General features: G+C 41.0%; 1 protein-coding gene across 1 annotated transcript in view; it reads right to left on the minus strand.

Moving 5' to 3' along the window:
* LOC124274389 (myotubularin-related protein 2-like) overlaps positions 1–20,786 on the minus strand; it is a 35,879-nt gene that overhangs the window by 13,552 nt on the left and 1,541 nt on the right. The window contains exons 2-8 of the mRNA XM_046709794.1: positions 19,963–20,038; positions 12,641–12,735; positions 9,531–9,641; positions 9,080–9,181; positions 8,097–8,180; positions 7,908–7,982; positions 5,039–5,113 (exon numbers count right to left, since the gene is read on the minus strand). Of these exons, the coding sequence (XP_046565750.1) occupies positions 5,039–5,113; positions 7,908–7,982; positions 8,097–8,180; positions 9,080–9,181; positions 9,531–9,641; positions 12,641–12,735; positions 19,963–20,038 (618 nt within the window). The remainder of the gene's footprint in view (positions 1–5,038; positions 5,114–7,907; positions 7,983–8,096; positions 8,181–9,079; positions 9,182–9,530; positions 9,642–12,640; positions 12,736–19,962; positions 20,039–20,786) is intronic.

A 20,786-nucleotide genomic window follows, 5' to 3' on the forward strand; every position in this document is an offset into this window, starting at 1 on the left:
TCGCACAGAGATGTTGAGAGAGTCCACCAGGTCGAAGAACTGTTGAGTCCACTGCAGGAGCTGAGTAGACCCCTTTGACCCCATCCTGTTGATATGCCATACCACTGCTGTGTTGTCCGATCAGACCATGAGGGAAGTTGCTCGTAGGACATCTTGCCAGTGAATGATTGAAAGAATCACTGCCCTGAACTCCAGAATGTTGATGTGACAGGCGCGATCTGCGAGAGACCACTGCCTTGCCACTTGCTGATTGAGAAGATGAGCTCCCAACCCATGTTGAGACGCGTCCACATACAGGTGGTGAGACGGAACAAACGGCCCTAAGCAAACTCCGCCACAAACGTTCAACTCTTCCATCCACCACAGGAGATGGGGATGGAGCTCCGGAGGTAAAGCGATTAAGGCAACCGGATCGCCCACTCTGATGTAGAGCGCTAGAAAGAGCTGCAAGGGTCGAAGTCGCAGTTGACCCCTGAGGGTCAGTGCCTGAGCTGACGTGAAGAGGCCCAGGAGCTCCTGCCATTGACGAAGCGTCCTGGGTTGCGCCAATGCAAGGGACACCAAGCGCTGTATCTTGCAGAAACGATCCCTCGGGACAAACAGTTTGTTGACCTCTGTGTCGAACACTGCTCCAATGAATTGAAGCCGGGCGTAGGGACTAGTTCCGATTTCTGCAGATTGATTAACCAGCCTAATTGGTGAAGAAGCTGTATCGCAAACTGCATGTGATGAAGCAGCAGGGCATGATCGGTCTGCGCCTGAATGCAGTCGTCGATGATGGCTTCGAAAACTATCCCCTTGCGGTGGAGGAAGCTGGTGATAGGCTTCGTCACCCATGTAAACAGCCACGGGGCTGAAGAAATTCCAAATGGGAGGACACGCCACTGATAGTGGGTCACCTCGAAGACAAACCGAAGGAACTTGCGATGAGCCGGGAAGATCGGGATGCGAAGGTATGCATCCTGGAGATCGAGACTGACCATGTAGTCTCCCAGTTTGATAATGGTCTTGAGTAGGGCCACCGACACCATGCGAAAATGGGGCGGAGGCTGCAGAAACATCTCGTTGAAGACCTTCATGTTGAAAATTAGTCTCAACTTGTCCGAATCCTTCTTGGGAACCAGAAAGATTGGAGAATAGAACCCCGGGTCGATCAGGGCCGGACCCAGGGATTCGATTGCAAGTTTCTGGAGTAAGGTGTCTATTGTGGATCGAAGAACAGCCGTTTGCTGAGCAGGATACGTTCTTTGATCCAGAAGCAAAGTCAGAGGAGGATCCCCGATGATCGGCAGCTGAAACCCCTTGGACAATGTGGATAGGACATAAGGGTCGCCCAAGATGGTCCAGTTGGGAGCATAAGTCCCAAGTCTTCCGCCTACTGGGGAGGTCTGGATGGGCATGACTGGAGGAGGAAGAACCCAGTCGGGCTCTAATGTCAGCAAGTCACTGATTGTCAGGTCTTTGAGAGGAGGACTGGTCGGAAGTGGGAGCTGGTCGTGAAGCAGTGAATGCCCGATGCTGATGACTGGAACGTCCTCTGCTGGAACCCTTTCCACGAAAGGAAGCAGCAGAACCCGAACGAAGGTCTAGATTGGAAGGAACATAACGGGCTGGCCGTCGCTGGCGTAACGAGTCCTCCACCTGCAAACGTTGGAATTTAAACAATTCCACTGACACTTGTAAATGAACATCTTGACCAACTCTGGTGGCGACATCTCTAATCGCCCCATTGAAAAGTGACCTGCCAGATCATGGCTGACGAAAATGATCAGTTCGGAACCTATCCTCCCTTGAGGATAAGTGCAGAGACCCCCTGAGATGCATAGCTGTGACGTACGAAAAGAAGTGAGCCAACTGATCCAAAATGGTCTGAAATTGTTCTTGTAATAGCACTATCGCCGCCCGAATATACGCCTGTTGATGGGACGTAGCATGTGCAGCCGACATAGCCACCGCCTCAGTTGTCGTCAACACCATGTTGAGTGGCGCCATAATCTTCCTTATGACCCCATCTAAATGCAAGAGCTCAAGTTCCTCTACCAAGAGCAGCGAGTAGGCTTTCTGTTTGGTTCCGAACAACGTAATATCATCATCCACCGGAGGGGAGACGATCAGCGTAGAGAAACCATGAACGTGAGCAGATGCAAATTGAAGCGGTTAGCCAGCGAACCTATCCTTAACCTTCCTCATCCAAAGACGCTGCCAATTGAGTGATGCAAAGGCGAGGCGGAAAGGTGATAGAACCAAAATCACCTGTCTTCATATCAAAACTGGATAACAAATCCGAAGGCGAACTACTACGCTGTAGTCGGAGGCTATCGGCAATCCAAACTAACAATTGAGGTGTGTCAACAGCATCAACGCTAACATCCGAAGGCGACGTACCATCTGAAGAGGGAGATGGCATAACCGAACGATGAACCTTCCTCAAAATGTTGAACTGGAGCGGACGTAGGGCCCGAAGACTGAATAGCAGAGGAAGATGCTGGAGTCTGATGCCGTAAAGCCGAGGCTACCGCTTGCACAATAGCGTCAAAATCAACAGGTTGTGAAGTCAGACCCACAGACCCCAGATTCCAGGAAAACGTGAAAAATAGGTCTCGACACAGGCCCCCTGTTGGAGGAGGCAAAGACGAAACAGGAGCAGATACGAGGGATGACGAGGCGCCCCACTAAGAGAAGACGAACAACCAGCTGACTGATACAAGTTCTCGTGATGAAACGATGAAGGCGTAGGGTCCCTCACACGCGCCACTCTAGGTGGTAAACCAAACCCCGCTGTGACAGTTTCACAGGAAGAAACAGTAGTACTCATGGAAAGTGGCGCTCCCACCACTGAATATGCATAGGAAACACAAGGTGTACTAAGCGTCGCACTGGGAATAAACGGGGCACCGGGAATCAATGTAGCAGAAGAAACAAGCGCCGAACAGGTAGCAAGAGACGCATTGAAATCAAGAGCTGAGCTGAGTGTACCAAGCACCAAACCAGACACATTGGAAGTAAGCGCTGAACTCTGAGCAAAGCCGAACCGAATGCACTGTGAGGAAGCACTGAAGCCAGTGCACTATGAGGAAGCGCCGAAATGGATACACTAAGCGCCGAAACGGGAGCACTGTGACAAGGCGCCGAACCAGGGGCAAACAAGAGCGCAGAACTGGAAACAAGTGGCGCTCTGAATGAAAGCGTGGAATCAGCACCAAGCGGCGCTCTGCAACCAGGTACCTGTCCCAATGTAAGCGGTGCTTCGGAGGTAAACAACGCACTAGAATAAAGTGGTGGTCCGTAACCAAATGGTACAGGATAAGGGATAGATGTGGAAAAAGTCGCACTGGGAATCATCGGCAAACTTGTCAACCCCACGGAAGATGTCGAAGGATGAGAAAGCGCCGAACCAAAACTATCCACTGTACCAGAACCAAGTGTCACAGTAGACACAAGCACCGAATGGGAAGTAAAAGTAGAACCAACCACCGAAGTGGAAAGCGCCGAACTACAAGCAAGCGTTGCTTGAGAGGTAATGTTAGGAATCACACCAAGCGCCGCATGAGAAACAGTTATCACCGAAGACGGGGCTGAACAGCAGATGTAGATAAAACGACAACCCTAGGTGGTGAGGAGTCTTCTAAAGTGATAGGGCTGGATGCATGCGGACGGAAAAGTCGACGCAGATTTTCACTGAGGTAAGATCAGACGTTTCTCCTAGGAAATCTTCATTAGGAGATGGGGACTTCGAACGTTGCACTGCAGTTTTCTTAAGGTGTTCTGCCTTAGGGCGTTTAGATGCAGACGGACCCTCAGATGTTTTGCAACGATCCCTATGTCACATGCGTCTACAAGCTACCCGGTGATATTCAAAGAAAGTATATCGTCGTCGAGGCCAGCACAAAAAGTGCAATGTTGAGACTAATCACAACGACCTAAACAATCTACACATAAAGCATGTAGATCTGCCGCCGAGAAATTACTGTTACAATTGTCACAATGTTTGCGATTCTTAGACCCATTGATTTGATTTACCCATGTTGAAACAACAATCAAACTTTCTTAGAGACAAGCACACGTCCACACGACGTAGCGACAAGAAAAAGAATGACTGGCACAGGTAGTCACGTGATCATCTGAGCGAGCTCCACGCTTATAGAGATGATTGACAGGTGCTGATATTGGGGTGGGGTCAGAGGTCAGGGGAGTCAGAGGCCAGTAAGATTTGATTCAACTTAGCCTACAGCACGTTTCCACACATGGTCGTAGAAGAAGAAGAGAGGTGCATACCGTGAGATAGAATAAGTTTAAAAATTAGAAGTCCTACAACTGGTAGTCTAGATCATGTCCCTTGTGTACCCTTCTGATACTAGCCACGCATAGCTCCAAAATTGCTGACGTGGCGTAAAGCAACATTTCCTCACTCACCCCTTCTGATAAGTGCAAAGTATGTGATCTAGACAACCAGTTGTCAGACTTCTATTTTGTGGAAGCCTAAGTAACTAAGTGAGTTAGATTGTTGACTTTGTGTTGGCAACTAGAAGCCTCACTCTAACAGAGTGGGTTCAAATCCAACTGGGACTCAATCCAAAAAGTGAAACTATTATCCAAAATATATCATTTGCTGCATTTGATAACTTTCTAAAAGGGCATTGTTAATCATATTACTTTAAATGTCTACTTGGGGTTTATCTGTAGACACAACACTCAAAGTGTGTATTCTTGGAAGCTATCATTAAAAGAAAATGAAGTGTACAAAAAGGCATTATCTAACATGGTAAAATTCCATATTGGAGAAAAACATTACTGAAGACTATTGTTATATTTCTATGCTAAAACATTTCTGCAACAGCACTGGTTTGGTAACAAACATTCATATTGTTAAGATGATCTTAACTCTTTACTTTTACATAGTTTGATGATCGTTAAAGCGCAAAAATCGCTTTGTTGGACCCTAATCAATATGTACAGATCTTGACTTGACTAGTAAATTCTGGACATCTAAGAGAATGAATAACATGCAAAAACTTAATGATGAATTGAGATAACTCACAGGCATTCTCCCTCGGGTACGGAAATTAGCTACAGCTCGAATATCTTCATCATTAGCAGCTGTGGGCATGGCAATCTGGTGGTGTAGGAATACAAGTATTAGACATGAACATGTATTTCATACAGATTAAAACTCATAAACCTGATTAAGTGATGAGAAGCTGTATCCCTCTGAGATATAGTAACTGATATTTTCACAAAGTGAAAAACAAATTCATGCTCTTTATGACATTCATCTCTTCAGAATAAAAGATGACACAATACTTAGAAAGCTGTCTTTCCTGCTTATGTCCTCTCGCGACCTGACAATGAAATTTTCATGATCTCAATGAGACAAACATTTTAGGCCTGATTTTTTTAAAGATTCAAAACCAAAAAGTAGAAATTTAAAAAATTATGAGTAGCAATGTGGGTTTTATTTCCACCAACCATAAATGTGTAAACTGTTTTAAAACATATACTATTACTGTTGCTATCAGCAGAACAATATCAATCACTGACAATGATTAAATACTATATGCAACAGCCAATCAAACCAAGACATTTGTTGTTTCTTCTTCTATTCCTAACAACCAATCCTCATACCCCAAAAAGGTGAGTGAGTGAGTTTAGTTTTACGCTGCACCCAGTAATATTACAGCTATATGGCGATGCCCAAAAAGGTGAGTGAGTGAGTTTAGTTCTACGCCGCACTCAGTAATATTACAGCTATATGGCGATGCCCAAAAAGGTGAGTGAGTGAGTTTAGTTCTACGCCGCACTCAGTAATATTACAGCTATATGGCGGCGCCCAAAAAGGTGAGTGAGTGAGTTTAGTTCACACCACACCACACTCAGTAATATTACAGCTATATGGCAGCTTTATGGCGGCACCCCAAAAGGTGAGTGAGTGAGTTTAGTTCTACACCACACTCAGTAATATTACAGCTTTATGGCGGCACCCAAAAAGGTGAGTGAGTGAGTTTAGTTTTACGCCGCACTCAGCAATATTACAGCTATATGGCGGCGCCCAAAAAGGTGAGTGAGTGAGTTTAGTTTTACGCCGCACTCTGTAATATTACAGCTATATGGCGGTGCCCAAAAAGGTGAGTGAGTGAGTTTAGTTTCACGCCGCACTCAGTAATATTACAGCTATATGGCGATGCCCAAAAAGGTGAGTGAGTGAGTTTAGTTCCATGACGCACTCAGTAATATGACAGCTATATGGCGATGCCCAAAAAGGTGAGTGAGTGAGTTTAGTTCTACGCTGCACTCAGTAATATTACAGCTATATGGCGGCGCCCCAAAAGGTGAGTGAGTGAGTTTAGTTTCACACCACACTCAGTAATATTACAGCTTTATGGCGGCGCCCAAAGAGGTGAGTGAGTGAGTTTAGTTTTACGCCACACTCAGTAATATTACAGCTTTATGGCGGCACCCAAAAAGGTGAGTGAGTGAGTTTAGTTTTACGCCGCACTCAGCAATATTACAGCTATATGGCCCAAAAAGGTGAGTGAGTTTAGAAGACTCTGTAATATTACAGCTATATGGCGGTGCCCAAAAAGGTGAGTGAGTGAGTTTAGTTTCACGCCGCACTCAGTAATATTACAGCTATATGGCGATGCCCAAAAAGGTGAGTGAGTGAGTTTAGTTCTACGCCGCACTCAGTAATATTACAGCTATATGGCGGCGCCCAAAAAGGTGAGTGAGTGAGTTTAGTTTCACGCCACACTCAGTAATATTACAGCTATATGGCGGCCAAAAGGTGAGTGAGTGAGTTTAGTTTCACGCCACACTCAGTAATATTACAGCTTTATGGCGGCACCCAAAAAGGTGAGTGAGTGAGTTTAGTTCTACGCCGCACTCAGTAATATTACAGCTATATGGCGGCACCCAAAAAGGTGGTCTTATGTGAAAAATCAAAAGCCAAACAGAATCCATTTAGAATAATTTTCTGAAAATGTCTGCTTTGGTTAGCTGACTCAATGACATGTACAACTTATGAGACATGGATAGCTTGTCAATACACCACAGTCTTTGAACTGAGTTTTTTGTGTTACAATGACAGGTGGGACATCATCAAAGCTGCTGACTTGAGAGTTCAAATAATCCATAATTTGATGCATACCACCAACTAACAAGAAGACAAAGTCATCAATATCCCCCGCAATGGCAAAATACTCTTCATGAATATGTCTACTAGTTGTCAAATGTTTTGGCGTGTATATAGCAAAGTGGAAGGAGAATATTGACAGGTTTTAAAGTTCTGCTCCAAAAAGGAGCACTGCCACCAAATTCAGTTGAAGCCAAACTTGTTACCATGAAATGAAAAAAAGATATTTTATTCAGAAATCCCAAACTACCAAAAGGCACCAGTTCACCACTAGACCTATCTATGGGCCAAATTTGGTGAAGAAATATTAACGGTTTTAAAGTTCTGAACCGGAAAAGAGCACTACCACCAAATTCAGTCAAAGTCAAACTTGTTGCCACGGAAATGCAAAAAATATCTTATTCAGAAATCCAAAACTACCAAAAGGCACCAGTTCACCACCAGACCTATCCATGTGCCAAGTTTGGTGAAGAAATACTGAACAGTTTTCAAGTTCTGCTCCGGAAAAGACAAATGTGCATGGACGGACGGACGGACGGACGGACGGACAGACGGACGGATGGACAGGGTTCATTTTAAAAGCCCCCGCCAAACGCGTTGCGGGGGATAAAAAGTGAACTAGTTAAATATGTAATACAAATACTTAAACACAAAACCAGTAAATTTCAATCGCTCCAAAATCCTTGTAACAGCTGTATTATTTGTCCAGTTTCATCTGAACTAGTATGTTACCACGGCGAAGCAGCACAAAATACTCATCTATTAACTACAAACTTACAGTGGCAGGGTAAGAATCACAGAGCTCAAACGTTTCATTCAGCCTCATAATCTTCCAACTCTCTGTCGGCAAACCCTGAAATAGAAGGAAACCATATCAGAAAATTGGTAACCATTTCATGAGTTCAACTGGTGCAACAATTTTCAACATTTGAGTCTCCATTTGGCTGTAGCCTCTGACTCTACTGACCTGTCGTTTCAACTCCATTGTAGCATCATAGACTCTCCATCCATCAATTCCATAGTCCTCTTTGAAGTCAAAGGCAAAGAATGGCTGCAAAAAATATAATGAACAAACTGAGGAAATTTTCCGTTAAGGTAGTCATGAAGTCACATAGAGAGGCTGGAAGGCCTGAAGTAACACATGATCTAATTTTGTCCTGAAGTTATTCCTGTTTAACAAATGGGATCTTACTTTGAAGATAATCATGACATCAAAGTGTATCACTATGCTCATCCAGAAGTGGGGTAGCCATGTGGATAAAGTGCCTGCTAACCTAGGTTTGATTCCCAACATAGGTACAATCAGTAAAGCCCATTTCTGGTGACCACCCACATAATATTGCCAAGCAGATGACATAATATTGCCAAGCAGACAACATAATATTGCCAAGCAGACAACATAATATTGCCAAGCACATGACAAAATATTGCCAAGCAGACGACATGATATTGCCAAGCAGACAACATAATATTGCCAAGCAGATAACATAACATTGCCAAGCAGACGACATAATATTGCCAAGCACATGACAAAATATTGCCAAGCAGACGACATGATATTGCCAAGCAGACGACATAATATTGCCAAGCAGACGACATAATATTGCCAAGCAGATGACATAACATTGCCAAGCAGATGACATAATATTGCCAAGCAGACGACATGATATTGCCAAGCAGACGACATAACATTGCCAAGCAGATGACATAATATTGCCAAGCAGATGACATAATATTGCCAAGAAGACGACATAATATTGCCAAGCAGACGTAAACCTTACTCATTCACCAACTCACTCTTTATGCAGATCCTGCTTATAGCACTGACGCTCATCTTTTTAATTTCATGAGAACAATGACTAAAACAAACGGTTCAGCTCTGGTTTTACATCAAAGTATAAAGCGTCTACATCTCTTTACAGAGAACTCATCTTCTATCAGTGCACATACCAGTTTGTTTGTGACAGGGAAAGCATACTGCTGGATTTTCTCGAACACCTGACGTCTGGAGTGGTTTTCTTGTTTGTGGGCGAAACGAAGATTCCTTACATCCTGAAAACAGGTAAACATATCAGACACAAAATCAGGAAATGATCACTACTGTGACTGTCTGACATCGCTAACATGGCATTCAATAACTCAAACAAAAATTAAAGACAAATTTGTCCTCATTTCATTTTATTTTTTTACTCTATAAAAAATTCACAGGAAAAAAACAAACAGAACAAGATAAATAGGATAAGTTTAAAAAGTCTTTACTTCAAAAGTTAAACACGAAAACATATTTTCTCACCAGTCTACTAGTACTAGAATTTGATTTCTTATAATTGAAATCTGAAAACATTCTCTTTTTTCTTGTTTTCTTTTATCAAAGAGCTTTTTTGTCTGCTGTGCAACTTACCTTACATAGAATATCAATGCCATAAGAATTCTCTCCCCTGCTGGAGACGCCACCTATTTTCTCCACACGACTAATGACACACAGTGGTACGTCAAGGATAAGGGGAGGCTCCTGGAGGAAACATCAAGATGAAACAAGTGTTTTCTTGGCTAAGGCCCCCCCAAAATATATGTCCATTTCCTATTATAGTCTGTTTGCAGAGAAAACATACCAATGAATTTCACTTTAAAGGTCACATAAACCCTAGGGGGTACAAATACATAAATCACTAACTGGCATCGTTATAAATGAAATCCCCGTCATTAAAACTACTCATTTCGACCTTTAATTGACTTAAATCGACCTTTTTGACAACAGTGCACAATTCTCACCCGCGAACGAAATTTCAACCAATCAGAGCTGCGCGCGTCTGTGACGTCATATGAGGAATAGCTTTGAGGGCCGATGCAGAATTCATCTACATTTTAGGGGTTAAATTATCTTGTTTACAGGCTTGTATAAACCTGAAATCGTGACAATTGTTGTGGAAAATAAAAGCTATATGTTCTCACAATCTACTGTCATTTAATTTTGTCTCCTGCTTTGCCTAGTTTCCGAGTTACAACTTGTTTTCATAGAAGATTCTGTCAAAATCGATTGGTGTCGTTAGGCCCTATTTGTATAATGACTGATCCAAATCGATCCCATTTCTGTGTTTTTTAACCTCGATATTTAATCATGTCATGTAAAAATCTGTTTGTATTCTCAAAACAGTGTCGGCCCATAAGTTTTCACATGCAATACAGCAATTAATATACCCCTTGTTGTAACCCGTGTTAGGTGGTATAAACCTACACATGTTATTTGTCATCATTCACTTGATGGTCAGTTAATGAATTTATAACAGGTATAATTAGTGGTAACACACTTAGATTACCCGACAAAGGTTCCCATTTGGCATTCCTTGTGTCTGGAGTAAATATTCAACATTATAAACATCGATCAAAGGATTAACCGATAACACCCTGATTGATTAATTACTTTTATCTTACACAGCGGAATTGTCAAAGGTAGTGTTTATGTATGTAGATTTACTAATCTATACTGAATACACTCTGTCGTGTCGGTGTCTCGCGTAAAACAACGTCCTTCTTTCAAAGGATTAACCGGCAATACATTGATTGATTGCCCATTATTGGCTAACTAAATTACTGTTTTTAAAGAAAGGCGGACATTATGCAATTAGTTGCCAGGTGTGCTATCTTGGGTGACCAATGAGACTATACACCAATACCTGAAAAGATTTATCACTTTTTAGTATATTAAACTGTTAAAAGACACATCATTTGGAACAGTTTTGTGGATATTGATGGATACATTCCTCGAACAAGGTAATGGCCTGATATTGTTCCTATAACTTTAATCTGTTTTAATTTTAATATTTGCATTTTGATTTTATTCATTTGTCGTAGCATTCAACAGAATCATTGTTTTCGCCGTGAAGTGTAATGAGTCAGACAACATGTACTAGGGGTGTGTGTCGCGAATTATGATTCACATTGGCAAACTATAAAATGTCTAGATATTACAGTTCTGTTATAAATTCACTATAAGGATCAGCAGATCGTCTGCTTTTTATTTAGTTTCAAAATGCATACAAGTATGATAATAAACTAATTAGGATTATAAGACCAAATATAAAGGCGCACATTGACTAGTATCTACATACTGGTGAGTGGACATTAACCATGGGAATGTAGCAAGAAATTTATCGCGCAGTATTGTGACTTGACCCCCACCTGCGGCTTCGAGGAAGAAATCGTGATGTTATAAGTTGTGTCATGCAAAATCCGTTTGGTTATGATTCCAATACATATTTAACTCTGAGTAGAAAGTAGTCTTGATTATCTAACTTGATGAAAACAAACTATAATCTCATTAATTCTAACAGATTATTTTATTTTTAAAATGGAAGGCCTGTCGGGAACATCCGCCAGTCTGAGGATAAATGGTATTTAGGTTTGTTTTCACCGAGTTACAAAATCAAAACTACTTTCTACTGGTAGTAAAATATGTATTTTATTGATAGCCAATAGGATTTTGCATGACATAGCATATAACATAACAATTTCTCTCCTGGCAGCGAGGTGGGTGTCAATATAATACTACTTACAATATTATTGTTACCGACCACAACCTCACTTCCGAGGAAGAAATCGTTATGTTACAAGTTGTGTCATAGAAAATCTTTATGGTCATCAATCATATGCATATTTTACAACAACTAGTAAGTAGTTTTGATTCTTTAACTTCAGTGAAGCGATCTGAACACAAGTAAGATATCGTTTCAGGCTTCCAGCAGCGCTTCGCCAGCACTCACAAACATAACCGATTTGCTTACGAACTGCGGGGTCCTGTGGAAATCTGTGCATGGGGACACCATCGCCCGACCCTAGAACAATTGACCACAAAGCAGCGATTCGGCATGTCATCGTTGATGTCGAGAAATCATCAAAATGATGGCGTGCTACACATTTTCTATACAACTAACTGAAAATCGTTCCTCATATGGCGTCACTGCAGTGCTCTGGCGACAGAGTTACGTAACCTGTCTGTGGTTTCGTTGGCTGGCGAGAGGGAAGCAGGCGACTTTTTGGCCACTTTTAATCGCTCGGTATTAATTAACCACAAGTTTTTAAAGAATAAATTTGGTGTTCCGCATAAGACTAACCACAAATCTTTCATATGTAATGGTTAAAAGAGTAACAAAAAACAAAGTTTAGTGGTTCTTTAAACAAAAAAGTAAATCAAATAAAGTGAAATTAAGATTGCGAATCCTCATAACTTTATTTTGCCAAAAGGACATTAAAATCTCAGAATTTTATTCAACTTAGGATAAAAGTTGTTTCACAAACGATCGTAGTTTCAAATCGCTGTTATTAATTGGTTTAGGGTTGGGGTGGTTAGGATAGGGTCGGTCAGGTTACCGGAAACGGACTTTTTATTTTTGCCTAACACAATAACATGGATACAATATGAATAACAAGATTACCAGGAACAGTTCAAAATCTGTATACAGAGAACATTTTGAAAACAGAAAATAACCAGAAAATCAACTGTTTCTGACTTACTCTTTCTGAACTCTTAAAGTAGAGTTTATAGTTGGTGACAGTCAGTGTGCCTCTCGCTGGCCCACTGTATGGACATAGATAGGTCACATCATAGCCTGTAACACAGAAAACATAGCCATGACTGTACACATTACACTTTACTATTAACTCTCTGCATTTTCAGTCAACTAATCGTAGCTATTCAAGAATTCATAATTCATGGTCATTGAATGAAATATTCACAAATGTTTTAGAGAAAGAGTGTTTTTCACTTAAACATATCTGTTATTCATCAAAGCCAGATCTGAAAAATGGAAAAAATCTTTAGTGTAACTTTTGTCACTCTGCCCAGACTCCTTACAGTCCTGTCAACCTAAACATCAGGTTGTAAGTGGTAAGTTGTGACACTGTCATGATAAATTAACACTGTCACCACTGACAATCCATGTCTAATTAATAATCTATTTGTTATTGATTCATTTAACATAATAAACAAGAAGACAAAGTCATCAATATCCCCCGCAACGGCAAAATACTCTTTGTGAACATGTCTACTAGTTATGATTATGTCAAATGTTTGGAGTGTATACAGCAAAGTGGAAGGAGAGTATTGAAAGGTTTTTAAGATCTGCTCCAGAAAGGAGGACTACCACCAAATTCAGTTGAAGCTTAACTTGTTGCCATGGAAATGCAACAAGATGACATCCGCATAGCCACAGCCTCAGTCATGTTTCCATGGAAACCACAAAAAATAAAATTCATATCTGGGTCTAACCCTCAAAAGGCACATCTAGGGATCATGCTTGATATGTGTACCAAGTTTGATGAAGCTAGCGTGTATAATTTAGGAGATCTGCTCCGGACAAGATGACATCCTCATAGTCACAGCCTAAGTCATGTTTCCATGGAAACCACAAAAAATAAAATTCATATCTGGGTCTAACCCTCAAAAGGCACATCTAGGGATCATGGTTGACAGGTGTACCAAGTTTGGTTAAGCTATCATGAATAGTTTAGGAGATATGCTTCGGACAAAGTGTAACTGACTCAGGACGGACAGAACTTGTTTCTATATCCCCCACTACTTTGTTGTGGCGGGGGATAATAATACTAGTGCTACAGATATAAATAATCACAAATATCATTGATGAGAAGAATTTATTAATGATTATTGATACAAGAATTATGGATAATATCATACATAAACTATTGAGATGAATATTAGTTTTAACTTCCCAGTACACAAACACTACACAATGTTGGTTGTTCTTTGTTGATGGGCTGTTTTTCAATTTGGTCTATATGTGTCTTCTCTTACAATGATGATATATAGAGATTATTAACCTCGTGTGTTTTCGTATCATTAATATCATATATTAGGAATAAAAATTGTATTATGCGAGCCTTTGGAAATAGTGAACGATTTTAGAGTTCTGCTTAGGAAAAGAGTACTATAGTACTGTCGGAAATAGAAAAAAACTGTATTTTCTCATTTTTCTCTACAATTTATGTAGTTGATATGTGAAAGTGTGAAATATCTGTTAAACTAAGTTTGGCCTAACTACAGTCTCGGTGGTACAGAGATAGGAAACGGAGAAAAAGGACTTTACTGAAGGGAAATTAGTGCAGAAATGAGCAATGTGGTTTTTTTCTACGTCCAAAAAGACTTATTTGGAACAGACCATGGCTTTATGCAAATTAGTGTGTGACGATATTGTATTACAAAGGACACTTTTTAAATGCCTAATTTGAAATGAGATGTAGATTCATTATAAACGATAGCTGACGTAAAAAATAATAACTTTTATGCCGAAACTATTATGGATGTAGCTACCATGCAGTCTCACTGTCACTATAAAAAGAAACAGATAGGAGGGGCCGTCTCAAAAGCAAAACCTGGGGTCGGGCTTGGGGATAGAGATATCAGCTAAGATAAGATAATCCTTTAGGGCAATTGTACTGGAGAGGTACACGGCACGTCATAACAATTTACAAATAATATCCAGTCCTGTCGATCTTCGGGTGGTAATGCCACCTATATACTACGATGCGTTTCTATGGTTTTCGGGTATCTTACTCTTTGACATATCTCAACATAAACTATATGAAACTATATGAAAGAAAGACACGTAAGATGTTAATCAATAGATGAGACAGTCAACACACATGAAAAAGCACAAAATATCTTTGAGATGACCCCTTGTGCCTGTAGGCAGCACGTGCATTTCATGCCAGGTGAGTCGACGGTCCGTCGTCATACCTGGCTGAGCAACCTAATTGCCATCTATAGTCTGATCTATTGTTATCAGCAGCTATTCGTAAGTTTTGCCCAATTTTACGAGTAAACATGCTTTTCTAGATATCCTATTACGCATCCCACTGAATGCCAAGTTAGGCCGAAGTGGGTTATTTCTACATATGCTATTTGCAGTTGTGTAAATTTTAGGGATACAGAGTAACAGCCTAAAAACAGTGTTTTTCTATTTCCGACAGTACTTTACCACCAATTTCAGTCTAAGTCAAACGTGTTGCCATGGAAACGCAAAAGATATTATATTCAGAAATCCAAAACTACCAAAAGGCACCAGTAGACCACCAGATCTATCTATGTGCCAAGTTTGGTGAGGAAACATTGAACGGTTTTAGAGTTCTGCTCCAGAAAAGAGTACTACCACCAAATTCAGTCAAAGTCAAACTTGTTGCAATGGAAACGCAAAAAATATATTCAGAAATCCAAAACTACCAAAAGGCACCAGTAGACCACCAGATCTATCTATGTGCCAAGTTTGGTGAAGAAATATTGAAAGATTTTAGAGTTCTGCTCCGGAAAAGACGCATGCACAGACGGGTGGAGAGCATTTTAATACCCCCCGCTATTAAAATGCTCTCCATCCGTCCGTCCGTCCGTAACAAAATCGGGCAGGGTTTTCCTGGCAGTGTTTCTATTTTCATTGCGGGTAATCACCTCATCAATATCAGTTGCTGATACCTGACGGAATCAATTCGTCGTCTGTATTGTGATTGATAGATCGAAATCCTTGGTTGGTACCTTTCTTAGACGATTGCTTTTCAGTCGTGCCTCATAATCCGTATCTTCAATTTGAACGAAGTACTCCGTTTCATGTTTTCCAAAGTCAATTACTGCAGTAACGACTCCAGAACCTTTATCATCTATTCTTACTGAATCACCAATTTTGAGAATGGGGGTATCCATGTTTGTTTACAAACAATGTAAACTCGCGCCGACGTCATCAATAAAATGTTAAAACGTTTTAGGATTTGCATGGGATGTATGGAATTTTGTGAAAGTAGTTCATGGATTGACGTAATTTGCATAGTTATCAGATTTGGATACCTAGTTTATCAGATTGCTTTATTGCACCGGTAACACCCTCCATTAGATGATACATGTTGATTTCTTTCAGACTTTAAAAATAATTATCTATTATCTCTATTGATAGCCAGTCCTAAATAATACATAAACTGACAACTCAGTATTGTATTTGGGAACAGATTACCCTTTATTTGTGATACATATTTTTGATAAAGTTACTGTGGTTGAAAATTAGAGGTAGCATAACAGATTTATATCAATGAGTGAGTGAGTTTAGTTTTACACCACACTCAGCAATACTCCAGCAATATGGCGGCAGTCTGTAAATAATAGAGTCTGGACCAGACAATCCAGTGATCAACAGCATGAGCATTGATCTACACAATTGGGCTATGACATGTGTCAACCAAGTCAGTGAGCCTGACCACCCAATCCCGTTAGTCACCTCTTACGACAAGCATCTTCATGGGTAGATTTAATCAACACAAATTAATTATCTTAGTGTTTATCTCTAAATATCTACATGCATGACCTCAGGAACAATTAATGTCAATATGGCTATCAGACATGGTACAATCTGTCTAAGAGCTTTAGGCTGACACCCTATAAGTTGTTTGATGTGGGACCTCAATTTGACAATGTAAATACTCTTTACTCAAATCACTATTCACATTTTACAAACCAACATAGTCTCATGATACTCATTATACCAATATTGATACAACATGCCAATAACAGTGTTGCAACAATGCATAGCAACACCATTCGTTAGATATGTATTGATCAGATTTGATTAGCTTCCAGCTGTTGAATTCTCATCTGTATGTTCCGATCGATCAATGTCCTAGTCCAGTGGTTGAAATCAAATGTTTTCAAACACAAAATCACATTTACGTGTCTTTGGTGACAACATGTTTGATTCCACACATGGGTACAATGTGTGAAGCCAATTTCTGATGTTCCCCCCTGTGATAACATTGGAATATTGCTAAAAGCGTGTAAAACCACACTCACTCACTCAATACGTGATGTGGCTCAGCATTCCAGTGACCATATAAAGAATGAGCACAGTGGTGTAGTGGTTAGTATGCTGGCTTCTAACACGAAAGGCCCGGGTTCGAATCCCGGTGGAGACACCAAAACTTTGTGACCTGGGTCTCATACTGTGTTGTGTCCCTCGGCAAGGCACTTTGTCCACATTGCACTCAGTCCACCCAGCTGTTTAAAATGGGTACCTGAGAAGCGGATGTACGGACCTATACAGTCGTGCAAAGCGCTTAGTAGCTGCTTTGAAAGTACAATTCTGTCAGGGTAATAATGTAACGCCAGAGAACAGCATCACGTTGGATCCTAGGTGCAAAAATTAGCATTATTAATATTATTATTATTATTAGGGCAATATGACAATTATGAATTCAGTGTGCGAAATTGTTTCCAAATTTGGCATGCTAGTTGGGCTAGATATGACTGAAAGTTACTAGCCCACAAAATAATTCACTTGCCCGAACGTTGAATGCAGAAACTAAGCTAAAGATTACAAAAAGGTAAAATACCATCAATTATGAGGCCATAATCTTGTACGATTTAATAGTGTATTATAACTTAACAAGATGGAGAGAGTGATATACATGTACTTAAAAAGTAACCCCATGAAAATTCACTAGTGACTGTGGAGATTTACTAGCGGGCCCAAACAGGCTAGCAGGCCAGTGGCTATTTCGCACACTGAGAATTATTGCTGTTTGGTTTTTATCTAACACTATACTCAACAATATTCCAGCTATGGTTTTAAATAATCCAGTCAGGACTAGGGCTGCAATGATTCGATTCGATGCATCGAAACTCAAATCTGACACCTTAGTTTCGATTTTCGATAACCATTATCACTATGTCGATTCAATATTTGAATATCTATTTAAATTATTTCCACACAGCGAGAATGTAATTTTGACTCCAACTCGAGCAGCTTTGAGTGCTAAAATAAGGTGAAACATGATTGGTTGATGCCGGGCTAATTACCCAATGAAAATAGTTAATAGGAGGCATCGCCAAGTTGAAAAAACAACAACTAAAAAACCGGACACTAAATGTTAAATGAAATCTGATGTTTTTATGAGAGCATTGATCTACACAATTGGGATATGACACGTGTCAACCAAGTCAGTGAGCCTGACCACCCAATCCCGTTAGTCACCTCTTACGACAGGATTATATTGTGTAGATCATATCCAGTGATTGATATTACGAGCTGCACATCATATTGCCCATGTACGACATGCTAATGACCATTCCTGACCAACATTCTCAACCTGAAGCCCCATGGGAGATGAATCTTTGAATATAGGATATTGGAATCTGTAGACACACCTCAACTGGATTATTTAAAGAATTAGAGAATGTGGTTGAAAGGTTGAAAAGGAGTAGTAGTACGATGATGGTACTGCCGCACATGCAGCTTAGAGGCTTATTTTTATGAAATAAGTTCCCCAGCCCCCTTAAAAACGGCGATGGTCTATCAAGAGGCATCCTTCGATGTGCTTTACCCGTCGTTGCTAAGCCAAACAAAGATGGCCATCCAGCCTAGTAACGCCGGGTCTGCCTTACAACAATTCCTCTCGGACGAATCCCCTACCCGGTCCGTCTTGCAAGTAATACAGATTCGGTTCGTCGTCTTTGATGTCCACTCGGTCGACGTGGTACGTTTTCTTTGACTATACGGGGTCTGTGGCGCGACATTTGTCCCCTCCTTCGAGTTCACTTGGCTGGTACAGATACCTCACGACGACCCGGTCTGGTATTTTTTTCTCTTGGCCCTGACGCGATGGCGCAGCCGATTCGGTCGTCATGGATTTCATTCGAATGGCTTCGACGGGTCTTTTATCAAGGAGTCGAGTGACTTAGTTGTTGATCGCCGACACCAATCGCGGTAAGCGTACCACCCATTCCGTCGATCGTTTTTCTGGGTTGACCATCTCTTGGGCAGCAACCCTAATACGGCTGTGTGCCTTGCTTTGTATTCAATTCCCGCGTGACAGGCCACAGCCAGAGAAATAGTTAGTTTGTTTTGTCTCATTTATCCCACATCAATGTTTCCCTGGTTCACTAGATATCCGACATAGTATGGACAACACTCAACTTCCGGTGTTAGCGCTGTCGAGTTTGACTGTTGCTAGGTTGGGTGACCGCTTAGCAATGCCGGGATCAGTCTTCTCGACGTTGCTAAGCTCGGCCGCCATCTTTGTTTGGCTTAGCAGCGACGGGTAAGGCAGACCCGGCGTTACTAGGCTGGACGGCCATCTTCGTTTGGCTTAGCAACGACGGGTAATGCAGACCCGGCTTTACTAGGCTGGACAGCCATCTTTGTTTAGCTTAGCAACGACGGGTAAGGCAGACCCGGCGTTACTTGGCTGGACGGCCATCTTTGTTTAACTTAGCAACGACAGTGCTTGTTTCACTTGCCAAAGTTTCTGCCAAAGTGTTGCTGGATTACGAGTCCTACGCTCTACCATCACACCACCGGGTCTCCCGATCAGTCAATATTCGGAACTTTGGGTCTAAGCTGGCGGCACATCGAAGGATGCCTCTCGATAGACCATCGCCGTTTTTAAGGGGGCTGGGGAACTTATTTAATAAAAATAAGCCTCTAAGCCGCATGTGCGGCAGTAACATCATCGTACCACTACTGCTAAAGGGCAAAAACATATTGTTTGAGCCCCACAACTAACTAAACATATCCCATGTTTAATCTGTTTGAATAAAAACAGCTGATCAATGACCATTTTGACCATATGTTTTCAATCTGGTTTTCATGGACTTGATAGATTTTCAATATGGATGCAATAGCAGCCATATTGAAATTTGGATATGAACCTTTTGAACATAGGTGTCATCTGTAAAACAGACAATCTGCAGGATGAACAGGCTGTAATATATGCTCACCTTACTTTTAGTCTGGTGATCTGGAAATAGTTGTTACAGAGAATGATAATGAATATAGGCTGTATTTTACCTCTCCCATGGATTTTCTCTCCTTCCAACAATGGAGGTTCATCACTTTGACCAAACTTGGTGGTGTCTTTGAAAACCTGAAATTAGGAAATCACTTCTTTAATATTCTTCTTTTACCTGAAGTAGAGTTTCATATCAATGGACTCCACTTACAGTTATTTTGTGCAATACTTTACAGGTGCCCTGATGCTTATACCTTAAGTGAGGATATGCCTATCATATGTCAGGACAAAGTTGAACTTTTATGTTCAGTTGCAGTAACAATTCGTCAATCAATTTCTCCATATTTTTTTTTATAATGTCAAATGTATCTTCAAGTGTGTCAAATGGGAACAGCTAGGTTGCACAGCTGTTTGACAATTGTTTCAAAGTTATCATGTTTTTTGTGGATGTCATCAGAGACACGTATGACCATATGAATGGGAACTAAAGTACTGTCGGAAATAGAACAAAACTGTTTTTAGGCTGTTACTCTGTATCCCTAAAATTCACACAACTGCAAATAGCATATGTAGAAATAAACCACTTCGGCCTAACTTGGCATTCAGTGGGAGGTGTAATAGGATATCCAGAAAAGCATGTTTACTCGTAAAATCGGGCAAAACTACGAATAGCTGCTGAAACCAATAGATCAGACTATAGATGGCAATTAGGTCGCTCAGCCAGGTATGACGACGGACCGTCGACTCACCTGGCATGAAATGCATGTGCTGCCTACAGGCACAAGGGGTCATCTCAAAGATATTTTGTGCCATTTCATGTGTGTTGACTATGCCTCGTCTACTGATTAACATCTTATGTGCCTTTCTTTCATAAAGTTTATGT

This window comes from Haliotis rubra, unplaced genomic scaffold (assembly GCF_003918875.1).
Source record: "Haliotis rubra isolate DU_JTF1 unplaced genomic scaffold, ASM391887v1 Scf1, whole genome shotgun sequence".
NCBI classification, from domain to species: domain Eukaryota; kingdom Metazoa; phylum Mollusca; class Gastropoda; order Lepetellida; family Haliotidae; genus Haliotis; species Haliotis rubra.